Source organism: Pelophylax lessonae (genome assembly GCF_965119305.1).
Source record: "Pelophylax lessonae genome assembly, chromosome: 13".
Lineage (NCBI taxonomy): Eukaryota > Metazoa > Chordata > Amphibia > Anura > Ranidae > Pelophylax > Pelophylax lessonae.
The window spans coordinates 123409718-123425800 of NC_138780.1; the positions used below are offsets into that span (position 1 = coordinate 123409718).

The 16083-nt window shown below is 41.2% G+C and overlaps 1 protein-coding gene across 3 annotated transcripts in view; it reads left to right on the forward strand.

Moving 5' to 3' along the window:
* Window positions 1–16083, forward strand: part of CAPN3 (calpain 3) — a 268573-nt gene that overhangs the window by 175948 nt on the left and 76542 nt on the right. For all 3 annotated transcript variants that reach the window (XM_082275014.1, XM_082275015.1, XM_082275017.1), the window contains one exon: window positions 7571–7740. In XM_082275014.1, coding sequence (XP_082131140.1) covers window positions 7571–7740 — 170 coding nt within the window. The remainder of the gene's footprint in view (window positions 1–7570; window positions 7741–16083) is intronic.

Here is a 16083-nt window from a genome sequence, read left to right on the forward strand (position 1 = left end):
ACTTCTATATCTATAACACCTGACACAATGCAATCTGCAAACCCAGAAGTAATGTATTCCCCTTCTCTCTTAGCTCCATTTGAAAACCGGAAGCTAATTTACTCCTGGGGACACTCGAGATTTTTTGTTACTGCCCTTCCCTAGATCTTTCCGATCCTCACTGCAGAGTTCAGTATTGCATTGTCTCTCACATTATGTCTGTTATTAACAATAATCCACAAATTACAAACATATAGGAAATACAAATTCATAATAAAAAAAACAATGATAGAATTAAATGATATAAAATACAGAGGACAGACCGTTTTATCACTATATTTTTATCATTATTATTATTATTATACAGGATTTATATAGCGCCAACTGTTTGTGCAGCGCTTAACAAAATGAAGGCAGACATTACAGTTACAATACAATTTGGAACAAGAGGAATCAGAGGGCGCTGCTCTTTAGAGCTTACAATCTAAAAGGGAGGGTCAATTGATACAAAAGGTAATAGCTGTGGGGGATGAGCTGATGGAGAAAGTGAAACAGTGTATTAGTTAGTAGCCGGATAGGCTTCTTTAAAGAGAAGGGTTTTCAGGGATCGTCTAAAGATGGATAGATTAGGGGACAGTCGGACAGATTGGGGTAGAGAGTTCCAAAGAATGGGAGAAGCTCTGGAGAAATCCTGGAGGCGAGCATGGGAAGAGGTGACAAGGGAGCTAGAGAGCAGGAGGTCTTGGGAGGACCGAAGAGAGCGGCTTGGTTGATATTTTGAGATCAGGTTAGTGATGTAGCTGGGGGCAGTAGTATGTAATATGATCACAGTTTTTTTTTTTTGCAATATACATTTTTATTGAGATATGCAAGAAGAACAATACAATCATGTACAAATGAAGGTTCATACATTACTGTGGTTCAGAGTTAGGTCAGTAGTACATAAATTATACATAGGAGCTCCGATTCAAAGTGATAGATTCCAGATACAATTGGACTGATACAGGCGGAAATTGAAAGAAACGAACGTAAGAGTTGAAACCAGAAGAGGAAGAGAGAGGGGAGAAAAAAATGGGAAAATTAGCAATCAAAGATATATCAGGCTCAGGGCCGGCCCTTGGGGTGTGCGAGCTGTGCGGCCGCACAGGGCGCCATATGCGGCAGGGGCGCTGTGCGGCCATCACAGCTCGCAGATTATCAGGCCGCACAGTGGGAGGTAAGCGGGCGACCGCGGCCTGGAGGTTCAGTGTGGGGGTCTCTGATGTAAGGGGGGCTCTGTGTGGGGGGGGGGTCTCTGATGTAAGGGTAGCTCTTTTTGGGGGTCTCTGATGTAAAGGGGGCTCTGTGTGGGGGGTCTCTTATGTAAGGGGGGCTCTGTGGGGGGAGTCTCTGATGTAAGGGGGGGCTCTGTGGGGGTCTCTAATGTAAAGGGGTCTTTGATGTAAGGGGATCTCTGTGGGGATCTCTCATGTAAACGGGTATTTGATGTAAGGGGGGCTCTGTGAGGGGTTTCTAATGTAAGGGGGGCTAAGTTATTATTGATCATAAAAAGAAAAAGAAAAGTCAAATAAAGTGCAAGAAAATGTGTGGGGGGGGGGGGGTTGTTGCCACAGGATTAGCTCGCACAGGGCGCCTGAACACCTAAGGCCGGCCCTGATCAGGCTATTGAACAACACTTGCAACAGGTCAACAGACAAGTATAAAGTTCTCAAAGTCAGAACTGTTCAACCATTTTGCAGTTTTACATATGAATCGGAAAGCTTAAAGTAGACCCAAGGCCTCCATAATTTATTCAATTTTTCTGTGTTTTCAGAAGTAACTGCTACCACTTCTCCATTGAGTATATGATCACAGTTTTAATGTAAAAAACGTGGAATGACATTTACATTTACATTGTTAAAAACGGTATTCAGCGTTAAGGAATCTGGTGCTTATCCACGTAAAGCTGCTGGTGGCTCCCAGAGCTTCCTGGAGAACTCAGAGACACTAGGAACTGTCACATCCTGGTGCTCTGAACATGCGCTATGCCTGCCCCACCCGGCTGGGAGTGTCTCCGAGTGTCTCTGAGCGTCTCTGAGTTCACATATACACTAGCAGCTTTACGCGGATGAGCACCAGACTCCTTAACCGTGGATATTGTTTTTTTGTGAGTGTCATTCCACTTTTTATACATTAAAACTGTGATCATACTACACATAGATGACGCTGCTCGACACTACTCGAATAGCAAGATATCGCCCGTATATCAAGTTAAACATTTTTAAAAATGTTTCTCATCTTGCAAAACACTCGCAGACCAAGTTACTTGGAATCCAATGTTTTTTCTGTACATTTACATAAAATGTATATTGTTCATTGTGTACACTGCATACGTATTGAGTTGGGTAAGATATTAATATTGTGGCAGCGCTGATTGATTTAATATATTTAAGTACTAAACGTATGCCTTTGAGGCTCAGCTCTGTTCTTTTTTCAGTAATGCTTATCTATTGCCCCTATTGAATCAGGGATAGTGGGTCTATACAGTCACTTTTTTTTTTTCAAGAGGAATTTATATGTATACAAGTAGCTCATAATAATATTAATAAGATGTTATTGTGCCCTAGCTCACATTTGGTTAAAAAGTGAGGTCACAGAGCTGCTTGTCAAATCTTTTTGAGTCAAGCCCACAGTTGTGCTGTGCACTCATCACACATTCCTAAGGCAAGTTTGTACGGTAGAGGAATGCATAGAACATGTAAAACATGTGCATGACCTGGTGCAAGTGCATAGGGGTGTATACGTTCTGATCCCACTTCATACAGTTTTATACAGATCTGAATGCAGCAGTATTGAACTATAGGGTGCATGCAGACAGCTGCATTGTGGTCAGTATTTCCCCGTAGTGTTGTGTAAACCTAAAGTTGAAAATTTTGCACCCGTGGTCCAATTTGGAACTTATTTTATGCGTTATGCATGCAAGCATTTCTGCAAACTTTACATGCATAATGGGTAATGGACATTGCCCTGCGCAGGGACACTTAGTTTATGTTTACATCCCACTGGCCCTGAATGAGTAACTTAATTGGCAGTGGCAGTGGTGTGGGAGCAAAATGACTTCCACCTTTAATAATTCAAAATGAATGACTTTAACCACTTTTTGTAAGTAAGAATAAGTAAGTAAGAATCTGTACTTTTTTTTTTGCTATAAAGTTACTTTGAACCTCCAAACATCATATATTTTTTAAGCAGATGCCCTAGAGAATAAAATGGTGGATTTTTCATTTTTTTTTTTTTATGTTACGTGGTATTAGCGCAGTGGCTTCTCAAATGCAATTTTTTTTGGGGAAAAAATACACTTTAATCCATTTTAATGCTGAAAAACTCAATATAATACCCAATTTTTTGGTAAAATATGAAAAATGATGTTAGGCAAAGTAAACAGATACATACCTAACATGTCATGCTAAAAATTGCGCAGGCTTGTGGGAAAGAGCCAAACTACGGTACTTAAAAATCTCCATAGGCGACACTTTAAAAGCCTTTACAGGTTACCAGCTTAGAGTTACACAGGAGGTCTGGGGCTAGAATTATTGCTCACGCTCTGACATTCACGGCAATGCCTTACGTGTGGTGCAATCGCCGATTACGTATGAGTGTGGGACCTACAAATGTGTTTGCCTTTAAGGCTGGGGCACTTTAAAAAAAAAATTTATTTTATTATTTATATATTTTTACACTGTCTCTTTTGTTTTGTTTTTTACAATTTTAATGCTATCACAAAGAATGTGATAGCAATAAGCATTCACATGTACTCTTTACTGAGACATCTGGGGTCTATTAGACCCCAAATCTCTCCTCTGCCCTTAAAAGCATCTAATCAAACCAAGATTAGTTTGATTAGATGCTTTTACAAGTCAAAAATGACTTGTTTATGTGCTGGCGAAACCAGAAGCGACTAAATACTCGTCGCTTCCGGTTTCTAATACCATCGAGATGATCAGGGAAGATCCGATCCCCAATCACCTCTATGGTGGAACTGCCTTCTTCAGTCCTTGGCTCCCAGGTGGGACGGGGGTGACCCCTTCTGCCGTCTATAAAAATAATCCAGCAGCTAATTAACCACTAGGATTGCTTTTACAAAGAACAGAATTGATTGCTGAAAAAAAAACAATACTGGAATAATGCCTGTAGCTGCATCCCGGTATAACCACTTAGACCAGGTGACATACATGTATACGTTACCCAGTCTTAAAATGGAACATCTCAATTTTATAGGCATACACTTGTAAAGGTTTTACACTATGGACCATTTTATTACACAAGATCTTTTGACCAGTTTTCTGCCTTTTAAGATCCTATGTATATTTCAGTACCGTGTGCATGAACCCTTGGAATCATACAAGTTTAGTACACCAATTATCACCAGACAATTGTGATTGGATCTTACAAAATGACCAATAGAGCTAAATGGTCAAATTGAGTAATTCATTTTAGAGGACTTGAGCGGGCGCAGTTGTCACAGAGACAGGAAGGCACAGACAGCAATAAAAACATTGCCAGAACTTTCATCCCTTCCCTACTCCTCTAAAAATACAGTCAGGTTCATAAATATTGGGACATCGACACAATTCTAATCTTTTTGGCTCTATGCACCACCACAATGGATTTGAAATGAAACAAACAAGATGTGCTTTAACTGCAGACTTTCAGCTTTAATTTAAGGGTATTCATATCCAAATCAGGTGAAAGGTGTAGGAATTACAACAGTTTGTATATGTGCCTCCCACTTTTTAACAGACCAAAAGTAATGGGATAATCGGCTGCTCAGCTGTTCCATGGCCAGGTGTGTGTTATTCCCTCATTATCCTATTTACAAGGAGCAGATAAAAGGTCCAGAGTTCATTTCAAGTGTGCTATTTGCATTTGGAATCTGTTGCTGTCAACTCTCAATATGAGATCCAAAGAGCTGTCACTATCAGTAAAGCAAGCCATCATTAGGCTGAAAAAACAAAACAAACCCATCAGAGAGATAGCAAAAACATTAGGTGTGGCCAAATCAACTGTTTGGAACATCCTTAACCACTTAAGCCCCAGAGGATTTGGCTGCTAAAAGACCAGGGGGTTTTTTGCGATTTTTTACTGCGGGACTTTAACGGACAATTGCGCGGTCGTGCGACGCTGTACCTAAACAAATTTGACGTCCTTTTTTTACCACAAACAGAGCTTTCTTTTGGTGGTATTTGATCACCTGTGCGATTTTTTGATCATGCGCTATAAACAAAAAAAGAGCGTCAATTTTGCAAAAATAACAATATTTTTCAAATTTTTTTATATGAAATTCCCCAAAAAAAATGTAAAAATCAAAATTTTTTAACATTTTCGGCCAATTTGTTTTCTGCTACATATGTTTGTTAAAAAAAATCGCAAAAAGCGTATTTTGATTGGTTTGCGCAAAAGTTATCGCGTTTACTAACAAAGGGAAAGATTTTTGTCATTTTTGGTGTTTTTTTTTTAACGCGTAATGGCGGCGATCTGCGATTTTTTTGCGGTACTGCGACATTGCGGCGGACAGATCGGACCCGTGACTGACATTTTTTACACTTTTGGGGTTACCAGTGACATTACTGCAGTAATCAGTGCTATACATATGCACTGTTACTGCAAAAATGACACTGGCAGGGAAGGGGTTAACTGTATTGGAGAGGGAGGGGTTAAGTGTGTCCTAGGGGCGTGATTCTAACTGTAAAGGGACATGGCTATTAGTGTAAAAACAGAGATCAACGGTTCTACATAGTAGAACCATCTGATCTTCATTTTTACACCAGGGAGAATGACAGGCGGCTTGACTTTCTCCCTTCACCGGAGCGATTGTGAGTGACCGGCGGACGATCGGGTCCGCCGGTCACGCGCACTGACTTGTCGCCCGCAACTGGCTCACAAGTCAGTGACAGGCGAGTGACGTACCCATACGTCACTCTGCCTGGCCGGGGCTGACCGCCGCAGTATATAGTCGTGCAGCGGTCGGCAACCGGTTAAAAAGAAAGAACACACCGGTGAGCTCAGCAGCACCAAAAGACCCGGAAGACCACGGAAAACAACTGTGGTGGATGACCGAAGAATTATTTCCCTGGTGAAGAAAACACCCTTCACAACAGTTGGCCAGATCAAGAACACTCTCCAGGAGGTAGGTGTATGTGTGTCAAAGTAAACAATCAAGAGAAGACTTCACCAGAGTGAATACAGAGGGTTCACCACAAGATGTAAACCATTGGTGAGCCTCAAAAACAGGAATGCCAGATTAGAGTCTCCCAAACAACATAAAAAAAAGCCTTCACAGTTCTGGAACAAAATCCTACGGACAGATGAGACCAAGATCAACTTGTACCAGAGTGATGTGAAGAGAAGAGTATGGAGAAGGAAAGGAACTGTTCATGATCCAAAGCATACCACCTCATCAGTGAAGCGTGGTGGTAGTGTCATGGCGTGGGCATGTATGGCTGCCAATGGAACTGGTTCTCTTGTATTTTTTGATGATGTGACTGCTGACAAAAGCAGCAGGATGAATTCTGAAGTGTTTCGGGCAGTATTATCTGCTCATATTCAGCCAAATACTTTAGAACTCATTGGACGGCGCTTCACAGTGCAGATGGACAATGACCCGAAGCATAATGCGAAAGCAACCAAAGAATTTTTTAAGGGAAAGAAGTGGAATGTTAGGCAATGGCCAAGTCAATCACCTGACCTGAATCCGATTGAGCATGCATTCCACTTGCTGAAGACAAAACTAAAGGGAAAATGCCCTAAGAACAAGCAGGAACTGAAGACAGTTGCAGTAGAGGCCTGGCAGAGCATCACCAGGGATGAAACCCAGCGTCTGGTGAGTTCTATGCATTCCAGACTTCAGGCTGTAATTGACTGCAAAGGATTTGCAACCAAGTATTAAAAAGTGAAAGTTTGATTTATGATTGTTAATCTGTCCCCTTACTTTTGGTCCCTTAAAAAGTGGGAGGCACATATACAAACTGTTGTAATTTCTACACCGTTCACCTGATTTGGATGTAAATTCCCTCAAATTAAAGGTGAAAGTCTGCAGTTAAAGTACATCTTTGTTTCATTTCAAATCCAATGTGGTGGTGTATAGAGCCAAAACGATTAGAATTGTGTCAATGTCCCAATATTTATAGACCTGACTGTATGTTTTTCATTTTTTGTTTGTGAGCTTTTTGGAGACATTTTTAAACACTTCCTTTTCTGACAGGAAGTTAAAGAGAAAATATTTCCCATATGAACAGAGATGGCAGTAAAAGTCGGACAGAAGTCATAACCCTTCTCCATTTTTTCCAAATTAAATAAAAACATTTTGGTTGGAACTTGGCTTTAAACATTATCCCAGCACTAGAACAACTTAATTGGGGACTGTGTGGGTTCCAAGCATAGCTGCACCATACATTTTTCCAATGGGAAATCATGTACAGAAATAGGGGAATTAGGGATTATTACATTGGGAATCCCATTCTAGGGGGAAAAATTATTTAAAATAAACTTTATTTCTTCTATATCATTGGTTTGACATTAACATAAGTTAACTCTTTGAATTCAATGTTCACAGACACATACTGGACTAACCCTCAGTACCGTCTGAAGCTCCTGGAGGAAGATGATGACCCTGAAGACAATGAAGTTGTTTGCAGTTTCCTTGTTGCCTTAATGCAGAAAAACCGCAGAAAAGATAGAAAAGCTGGAGCAAATCTGTTCACAATTGGCTTTGCTATTTATGAGGTAACTAAGTAGTCTGACTATAACTGACCACAGGTCAGATGTTTGCAGAATGCTATAATATCAGATGTCCTGTTTATGATGAGATCATTAGACCCTAGTATCTGCCTAAAGCCTAGTACACACGGACCGAATGTGGGGTGACATCGGACGGTTCAATAAAAACCGCCCGACATTCGGCCCGTGTGTACGGCCTGGACTGGACTGTTTTGGCAGGGGGGTCGCCCACAGTCAGAACACAACAGAAGAGAAGGGGAGATTGCTGTACTAACATCAGATTGTTAGTACAATGACTCCAACCAGAGCTGTCAGTTTTTTTTATGTTGGCTACTAGTGGTGTGTAGTAGGCTTTACACTGAAAAGTCACTCATTTTCCCCCAAAAAATAATTTGAGCAGACCCTAGTATCTGACTGAGGCTGGAAAGTTACTAATTCTACCAAAATATAATGTAGACAGTGTTATTGAATAAGATGATGATTATGTCATGTCTGTGGGAACCATTTCTGGGTACACAAAGGCTTGCTCCATGCAAACGTAAACATCGTATAAGATCAAATCATTTTTCTAAAGGGGAAAATGTATTTTTATTGTATGCGGTATGGATACCTGTAAAGCTAGCCATGAGTGCTTTGTTTTTTTCTCAACCCCCAGGCTGAACAAGAAAACCAACCTATTCTTCCATTCATGATAAAAACCATGGATGGAGGAAACTCCACAGTTGGCTATTTTAATAGGGTGACCATGTAGCACCTGTAGCTGCCTAAATATATGAAAAACGTCTGCTTCTGACATGCAGTCAGTTCAGCCCTTAACGTTTCACGCAGCTCAGTCAAAATTCAAGCCATGTGTGGCCATCTTAACTCTTATGGGTTTACATTCACTTGATTTTCTGCACTATAAGGAGCTTTGAATTCTACTGCTATCACTCAGGTTTCATTGCTACTACTTCTGACATAAGCTATCAGAGGACTCACAGACTTGCATTATAAAAAAAAAAAAGCAGTAAAAAGCAAAAATGGCTGCCCCCTGTGAATTTATATACACTGCTCAAAAAATTAAAGGAATACTTTGACAACACATCAGATCTCAAATATCATGCTGGATATCTAGAATGATATGGACTGGATAATGTGTTAGGAACGAAAGGATGCCACATCCTTTGATGGAAATAAAATTAGCCCCCTACAGAGGGCTGAATTCAAGGACACCCCGAAAATCAAAGTGAAAAAATGATGCAGCAGGCTAGTCCATTTTGCTGAAATTTTCATTGCAGCAACTCAAAATGGTACTCAGTAGTTTGTATGGCCCCCACGCAGTGCTGTATCCTGGCCTAGGCCAACAAGGCCCAGGCCTAGGGCGGCACTTTTCAGGGGGGCAGCAAAAAAAATATTTCATTATTTGTATAATGACTATGGACTTCCTATTTATTATACAAATAAGTGAAATAATCCTATAATTACAATCAGTGGCAGCAAACACAAGTCCAAATATCCTAAAAGATCAATTTTACTAATCTTGTGACATATGGCTGTATTAATGGGCACTGATAAAACTGCACTGGTGGCCACTGATGGGGCCACACTCATATGCTGCACTGATGGGCAGTAAAGAGGCGGCACTGATAAGGCTGAACTTATGGGAACTGATGAAGCTATGCTCATGGACACTGATAGACTGTGGTTATGGTCTGTGGTTTACAGATGAGAGGGTGGGTCATAAACAGGAAGGGGTGTGGCCTTTACAGGAAGGGGTGGGTAATATTTAAATTAGGGGGTGCACAAGTTTAGTCAGGCCTAGGGCAGCACAAAACCTAAATACACCACTGCCCCCACGTGCTTGTATGCATGCCTGACAATGTTGGGGCATGCTCCTTATGAGACGATGGATGGTGTCCAAGGGTATTTCCTCCCAGATCTGGACCAGTCAGGGTCCCAGATGTGTTCTATTGGATTTAGGATAGGTGAGCGTGGTGGCATTTCAATGGTATCAATTCCTTCGTCCTCCAGGAACTGGCTGCATACTCTCGCCACATGAGGCCGGGCATTGTTGTGCACCAGGAGGAACCCAGGACCCACTGCCTAGGGTAGGGTCTGACAATGGGTCCAAGGATTTCATCACAATTTCTAATGGCAGTCAGGGTGCTATTGTCTAGTGTGTAGAGGTCTGTGCATCCCTCCATGGATATGCCTCCACAGACCATCACTGACCCACCACCAAATCGGTCATGCTGAATGATGTTACAGGCAGCATAACGTTCTCCACGGCTCCTCCAGACCCTTTTATGTCTGTCAGATGTGCTCAAGTTGAACATGCTCTCATCTGTGAAAAGCACAGGGCGCCAATGGCGGCCCTGCCAATTCTGGTGCTCAATGGCCTATGCCAATTGAGCTCCGCGGTGCAGGGCAGTGAGCACAGAGCCCACAGGCCTCCCTCATGAAGTCTGTTTCTGATTGTTTGGTCAGAGACATTTACATCAGTGGCCTGCTAGAGATCATTTTGTAGGGTTCTGGCAGTGCTCATTCTGTTCCTCATTGCACAAAGGAGCAGATACTGGTCTTGCTGATGAGTAAGGACCTTCTACGACCCTGTCCAACTCTCCTAGAGTAACAGCCTGTCTCCTGGAATCTCCTCCATGCTCTTGAAGACACAGCAAACCGTCTGGCAGTGACATGTATTGATGTGGCACCCTGGAGGAGTTGGACTGCCTGTGTAACCTTTACAGGGTTCAGGTATTGCCTCATGCCACCAGTAGTGACACTGACCCTAGCCAAATACAAAACTAGTGGAAAACTGTCAAAAAGATGAGCAGGGGAAAAAATGTAAGTGGCCTTTACCTGTAAAACCATTCCTGTTTTGGGGGTTGTCCCATTGTTGCCCATCTAGTGCACCTGTTATTAATTTCATTAACACAAAAGCAGCTGAAACTGATTGACAAACCCCTCTGCTACTTAACTGACCAGATCAATATCCCAGGAGTTTAATTGACTTGGTGCTGTACTCTGATTTAAAAGTGTTCCTTTAATTTTTTGAGCAGTGTATATATATAAGTCCCTCTCAAAAAATTAGCATATTGTGATAAAGTTCATTATTTTCTGTAATGTACTGATAAACATTAGACTTTCATATATTTTAGATTCATTACACACAACTGAAGTAGTGCAAGCCTTTTATTGTTTTAATATTGATGATTTTGGCATACAGCTCATGAAAACCCAAAATTCCTATCTCAAAAAATTAGCATATTTCATCCGACCAATAAAAGAAAAGTGTTTTTAATACAAAAAAAGTCAACCTTCAAAAAATTATGTTCAGTTATGCACTCAATACTTGGTCGGGAATCCTTTTGCAGAAATGACTGCTTCAATGCGGCGTGGCATGGAGGCAATCAGCCTGTGGCACTGCTGAGGTGTTATGGAGGCCCAGGATGCTTCGATAGCGGCCTTGAACTCATCCAGAGTGTTGGGTCTTGCGTCTCTCAACTTTCTCTTCACAACATCCCACAGATTCTCTATGGGGTTCAGGTCAGGAGAGTTGGCAGGCCAATTGAGCACAGTAATACCATGGTCAGTAAACCATTTACCAGTGGTTTTGGCACTGTGAGCAGGTGCCAGGTCGTGCTGAAAAATGAAATCTTCATCTCCATAAAGCTTTTCAGCAGATGGAAGCATGAAGTGCTCCAAAATCTCCTGATAGCTAGCTGCATTGACCCTGCCCTTGATAAAACACAGTGGACCAACACCAGCAGCTGACATGGCACCCCAGACCATCACTGATTGTGGGTACTTGACACTGGACTTCAGGCATTTTGGCATTTTCCTCTCCCCAGTCTTCCTCAGGGTCCCGTCACCTCTTCTCGTTGTGCAGCGTTTTCTGCCACACTTTTTCCTTCCCACAGACTTCCCACTGAAGTGCCTTGATACAGCACTCTGAGAACAGCCTATTCGTTCAGAAATTTCTTTCTGTGTCTTACCCTCTTGCTTGAGGGTGTCAATGATGGCCTTCTGGACAGCAGCCAGGTCGGCAGTCTTACCCATGATTGCGGTTTTGAGTAATGAACCAGGCTGGGAGTTTTTAAAAGCCTCAGGAATCTTTTGCAGGTGTTTAGAGTTAATTAGTTGATTCAGATGATTAGGTTAATAGCTCGTTTAGAGAAACTTTTCATGATATGCTAATCTTTTGAGATAGGAATTTGGGGTTTTCATGAGCTGTATGCCAAAATCATCATTATTAAAACAATAAAAGGCTTGCACTACTTCAGTTGTGTGTAATGAATCTAAAATATATGAAAGTCTAATGTTTATCAGTACATTACAGAAAATAATGAACTTTATCACAATATGCAAATTTTTTGAGAGGGACCTGTATAAATATATATATATTAAACTGGAACAGGGTTTCTAACATAACACATACTGATAAGATTAATTACATAGAGATGATCTTTTACATGTTAATAAAAAAAAAAAAGATTATACAATCCCTTTAAAGTGTGTAAATACCTTATCTGCATCTCAAAAAGTTAGAATATTAGTAATATTATACAGGATTTATATAGCGCCAACAGTTTGCATGGTGCTTTACAGCATGAATATCATCAAAAAGTTAATGTATTAACTTTTATTAACAGAGTAATATATTTTTTAAGCATTTCTTTCTTTTAATTGTGATGATTAAGGCTTACAGCTAGTGACAACCTAAAATTCAGTATCTCAGAAAATTTGAATATTGTGAAAAAGTTCAATATTGTAGACTCATGGTGTCACACTCTAATAAGCTAAATAACTCAAAACACCTGTAAAGGTTTCTTGAGCCTTTAAATCAGTGATGCCAAACCTTGGCACCCCAGATGTTTTGGATCTACATTCCCCATGATGTTCAACTACACTGCAGAGTGCATGAGCATCTTGGGAAATGTAGTTCCAAACTACAAACCTGGGTGCCAAGGTTCACCATCACTGCTTTAAATGGTCTCTCAGCCTGGTTCAGTAGGTTACACCAGTGTTTCTCAACTCCGGTCCTCAGGGCACACTAACAGGCCAGATTTTAAGTATTACCTTGGGGAGATGCAGTCTAGAATACTGCAATCGCTGAGCAGCAAATTATATCACCTGTGATGTATTTCAGTTTTCTTGCAAACCTGGCCTGTTAGTGTGCCCTGAGGACCGGAGTTGAGAAACACTGGGTTAAACAATCATGGGCAAGACTACTGACTTGAAAGTTGTCCAGAAGACAGTGTTTGACACCATCCACAAGGAGGGTAAGTCAAAAAGTGTCATTGCTAAAGAAGCTGGTTGTTCACAGAGTGCTGTATCCAAGCATATTAATGAAAAGTTGAGTGGAAGGAAAAAGTGTGGTAGAAATGGTGCAACAGGGATAACCGCAGCCTTGAGAGGATTGTAAAGCAAAGACCATTGAAGAATTTGGGGAGATTACCAAGGAGTGGGCTATGGCTGGTGTCAGTACTTCAACAGCCACCACACACACAGACGTATCCAAGACAAGGGCTACAACTGTCACATTCCTTGTGTCAAGCCACTCCTGAACCAGAAACAATGTCAGAAGCGTCTTACCTGGACTAAGGAGAAAAAGGACTGTACTGTTGCTCAGTGGTCCAAAGTCATATTTTGAATTTCATTTGGAAATCAAGGTCCCAGAGTCTGGAGAAAAAGTGGGGAGGCACAGAATCCAAGTTGCGTGAGGTCCAGGGTGAAGTTTCCACAGTCAGTGATGATTTGGAGAGCCATGTCATCTGCTTGTGTTGGTCCATCGTTTTATCAAGTTCAAAGTCAATGCAGCCTTCTAGCAGGAAATTCTAGAGCACTTCATGTTTCCCTCTGCTGACCAGCTTTATGGAGATGCTGATTTCATTTTCCAGCACCTGCCCACACTGCCAAAAGTACCAATACCTGGTTCAATGATCATTTTATCACTGTGCTTGATTGGCTAGCAAACTCACTTGACCTAAATCCCATAGAGAATCTGTGGGTATTGTCAAGCGGAAGATGAGAGACACCAGACCCAACAATGCAGACAAGCTGAAGGCCACTATCAAAGCAACCTGAGCTTCCATAACACCTCACCAGTGTCACAGGCTGATCACCTCCATGCCACACTGCATTGATGCAGTTATTCATACAAAAAGGAGCCCCGGCCAAGTATTGAGTGCATACTATACTGTACATGGACATACTTTTCAGTAAGCCAACATTTCTGTATTAAAAATCTTTTTTTTTTTTTTTTTTTACTGGTCTTATGTAATATTTAAATTTTTTGAGATACTGATTGTTGGGTTTTCACTAACTGTAAGCCATAATCATCTAAATTAAAAGAAAGAAAAGCTTGAAATATCACTCTGTGTGTAATGAATCTATATATTATATGAGTTTCACCTTTTGAATTTAGGTTACTGAAATAAACTAACTTTTTAATGATATTCTAATTTTTTGATATGCACCTGTAAACCCAATGACAAAAATGTAATACAATGTAGCTTATCTGTTCTAAGATGGTGGCTGCATTAGTTTCCTTTTTTCAGGGTTTTCCCCTTTGCTGGAAAGTGAACTCCCGCGCGCATGCGCGGGAGTGACTTCATCGCGGCTCCGGCCACTCACAACGCCGGAGCTGCCGAAACCAGAAGAGACGCCGAGGGAACATGACAGCTCCCTCAGCGGTGTCCGGGCGACCGTGTGGGGGCTTCGTTCTAAGGTAAGTATTTCATAATGAGCTAGTATGCCATTGTCCTGCAGGAGTTTTTTTTTATTTTCTCAGGGTATACTACCGCTTTAATTATCCAATTATGTGTAGATGCTTTGGATGGAGCCTCAAATAAACGTGTAAAAAACTCAAGACTTTTGAGGTACTGTGGAAACAGACAAACCATAAAAATACAGTATAAACCTCATGTTTTATATGAGCACGCTAGAAAAATTGGGTAGCAGCACATAAGAAAATATCCTGGTAATCGTCTGTATCATTGCAATTGGACAGAGTTTGTTTTTAAGATAGTTTCACAGAAATCAGCTAACTGTCATCCTTGTGGAATGTATTGCCCCCCCCCCCCCAATTTTGTATGTTAGCCCTTGAATTTTTGATTTAATGCTTGTGCACTATGCAATATACTGTATCAATAGACGGGCACTTTACAGTACTTTAATTACTATATATTGCTCTTATGTTTAGACCCAACTCTTCTAATATACATACATGTCTATATCTAGATTGTAAATAATTTATTCTCTTCTCGGGTAGTGATAGGACACTCTTGTTTACTATATCTGTGGAGTTGTCATCATTTCCATCTTTCCCACAGTAAATGGGTAATGTTATATTACATATATTATATTTTGTACCCTTTGGTCTCATTCATTTTGGAATGTGGTTTTTAAACCATTTGCTCAGCCCTTGATACACTATAATACCAAAAGTAATGGGACGTCTGCCTTTACACGCATATACATTTTAATGGCATTCCAGTCTTAGTCTGTAGGGTTCAATATTGAGCTGGCCCATCCTTTGCAGCTATAACAGCCTCAACCCTTCTGGGAAGGCTGCCTACAAGGTTTGTTTGACCATTGTTCCAGAAGCGCATTTGTGAGGTCAGGCACTGATATGGACAAGAAGGCCTGGCTTCTCCACTCTAACTCCTCCCAAAGGTGTTCTATCAGGTTGCGGTCAGGAGTCTGTGCGGTCCAGTCAAGTTCCTCCATTACAAACTCACTTATCCATACTATATTGCCAAAAGATTTGGGCCACCCCACCAAATCATTTGGTGGAGGCTGGATTATGGTGTGTGTTTTTTTTTCCAGGTATTGGGCTTGGCCCCTTAGTTCCAGTGAAGAGAATTCTTAAGGCGTCAGTATACCAAGACATTTTGGATAATTTCATGCTCCCAACTTTATGGGAACAATTTGGGGATGGCCCCTTCCTGTTCCAACATGACTGCACACCAGTGCATAAAGCAAGATCTATAGAGACATGGATGAGCGAGTTTGCTGTGGAGGAACTTGACTGGCCATCAACCTGATAGAACACCTTTGGGATAAATTAGAGTGGAGACTGCAAGCAAGGCCTTCTCATCCAACATCCGTGCCTGACCTCACAAATGCGATTCTGGAAGAATAATCAAACTTTCCCAAAGACACGCTCCTAAACCTTGTGGACAGCCTTCCCAGAAGAGTTGAAGCTGTTATAGCTGCATAGGATGTTCTAGCACAATATTGAACCCTACAGACTAAGACTGAGGTGCCATTAAAGCTCCTGTGCATGTAAGGGCAGGCGTCGCAATACTTTTGGTAATATAGTTTATATACATTCCCACATGGCTGAATAATTAAATATTCCCTAAA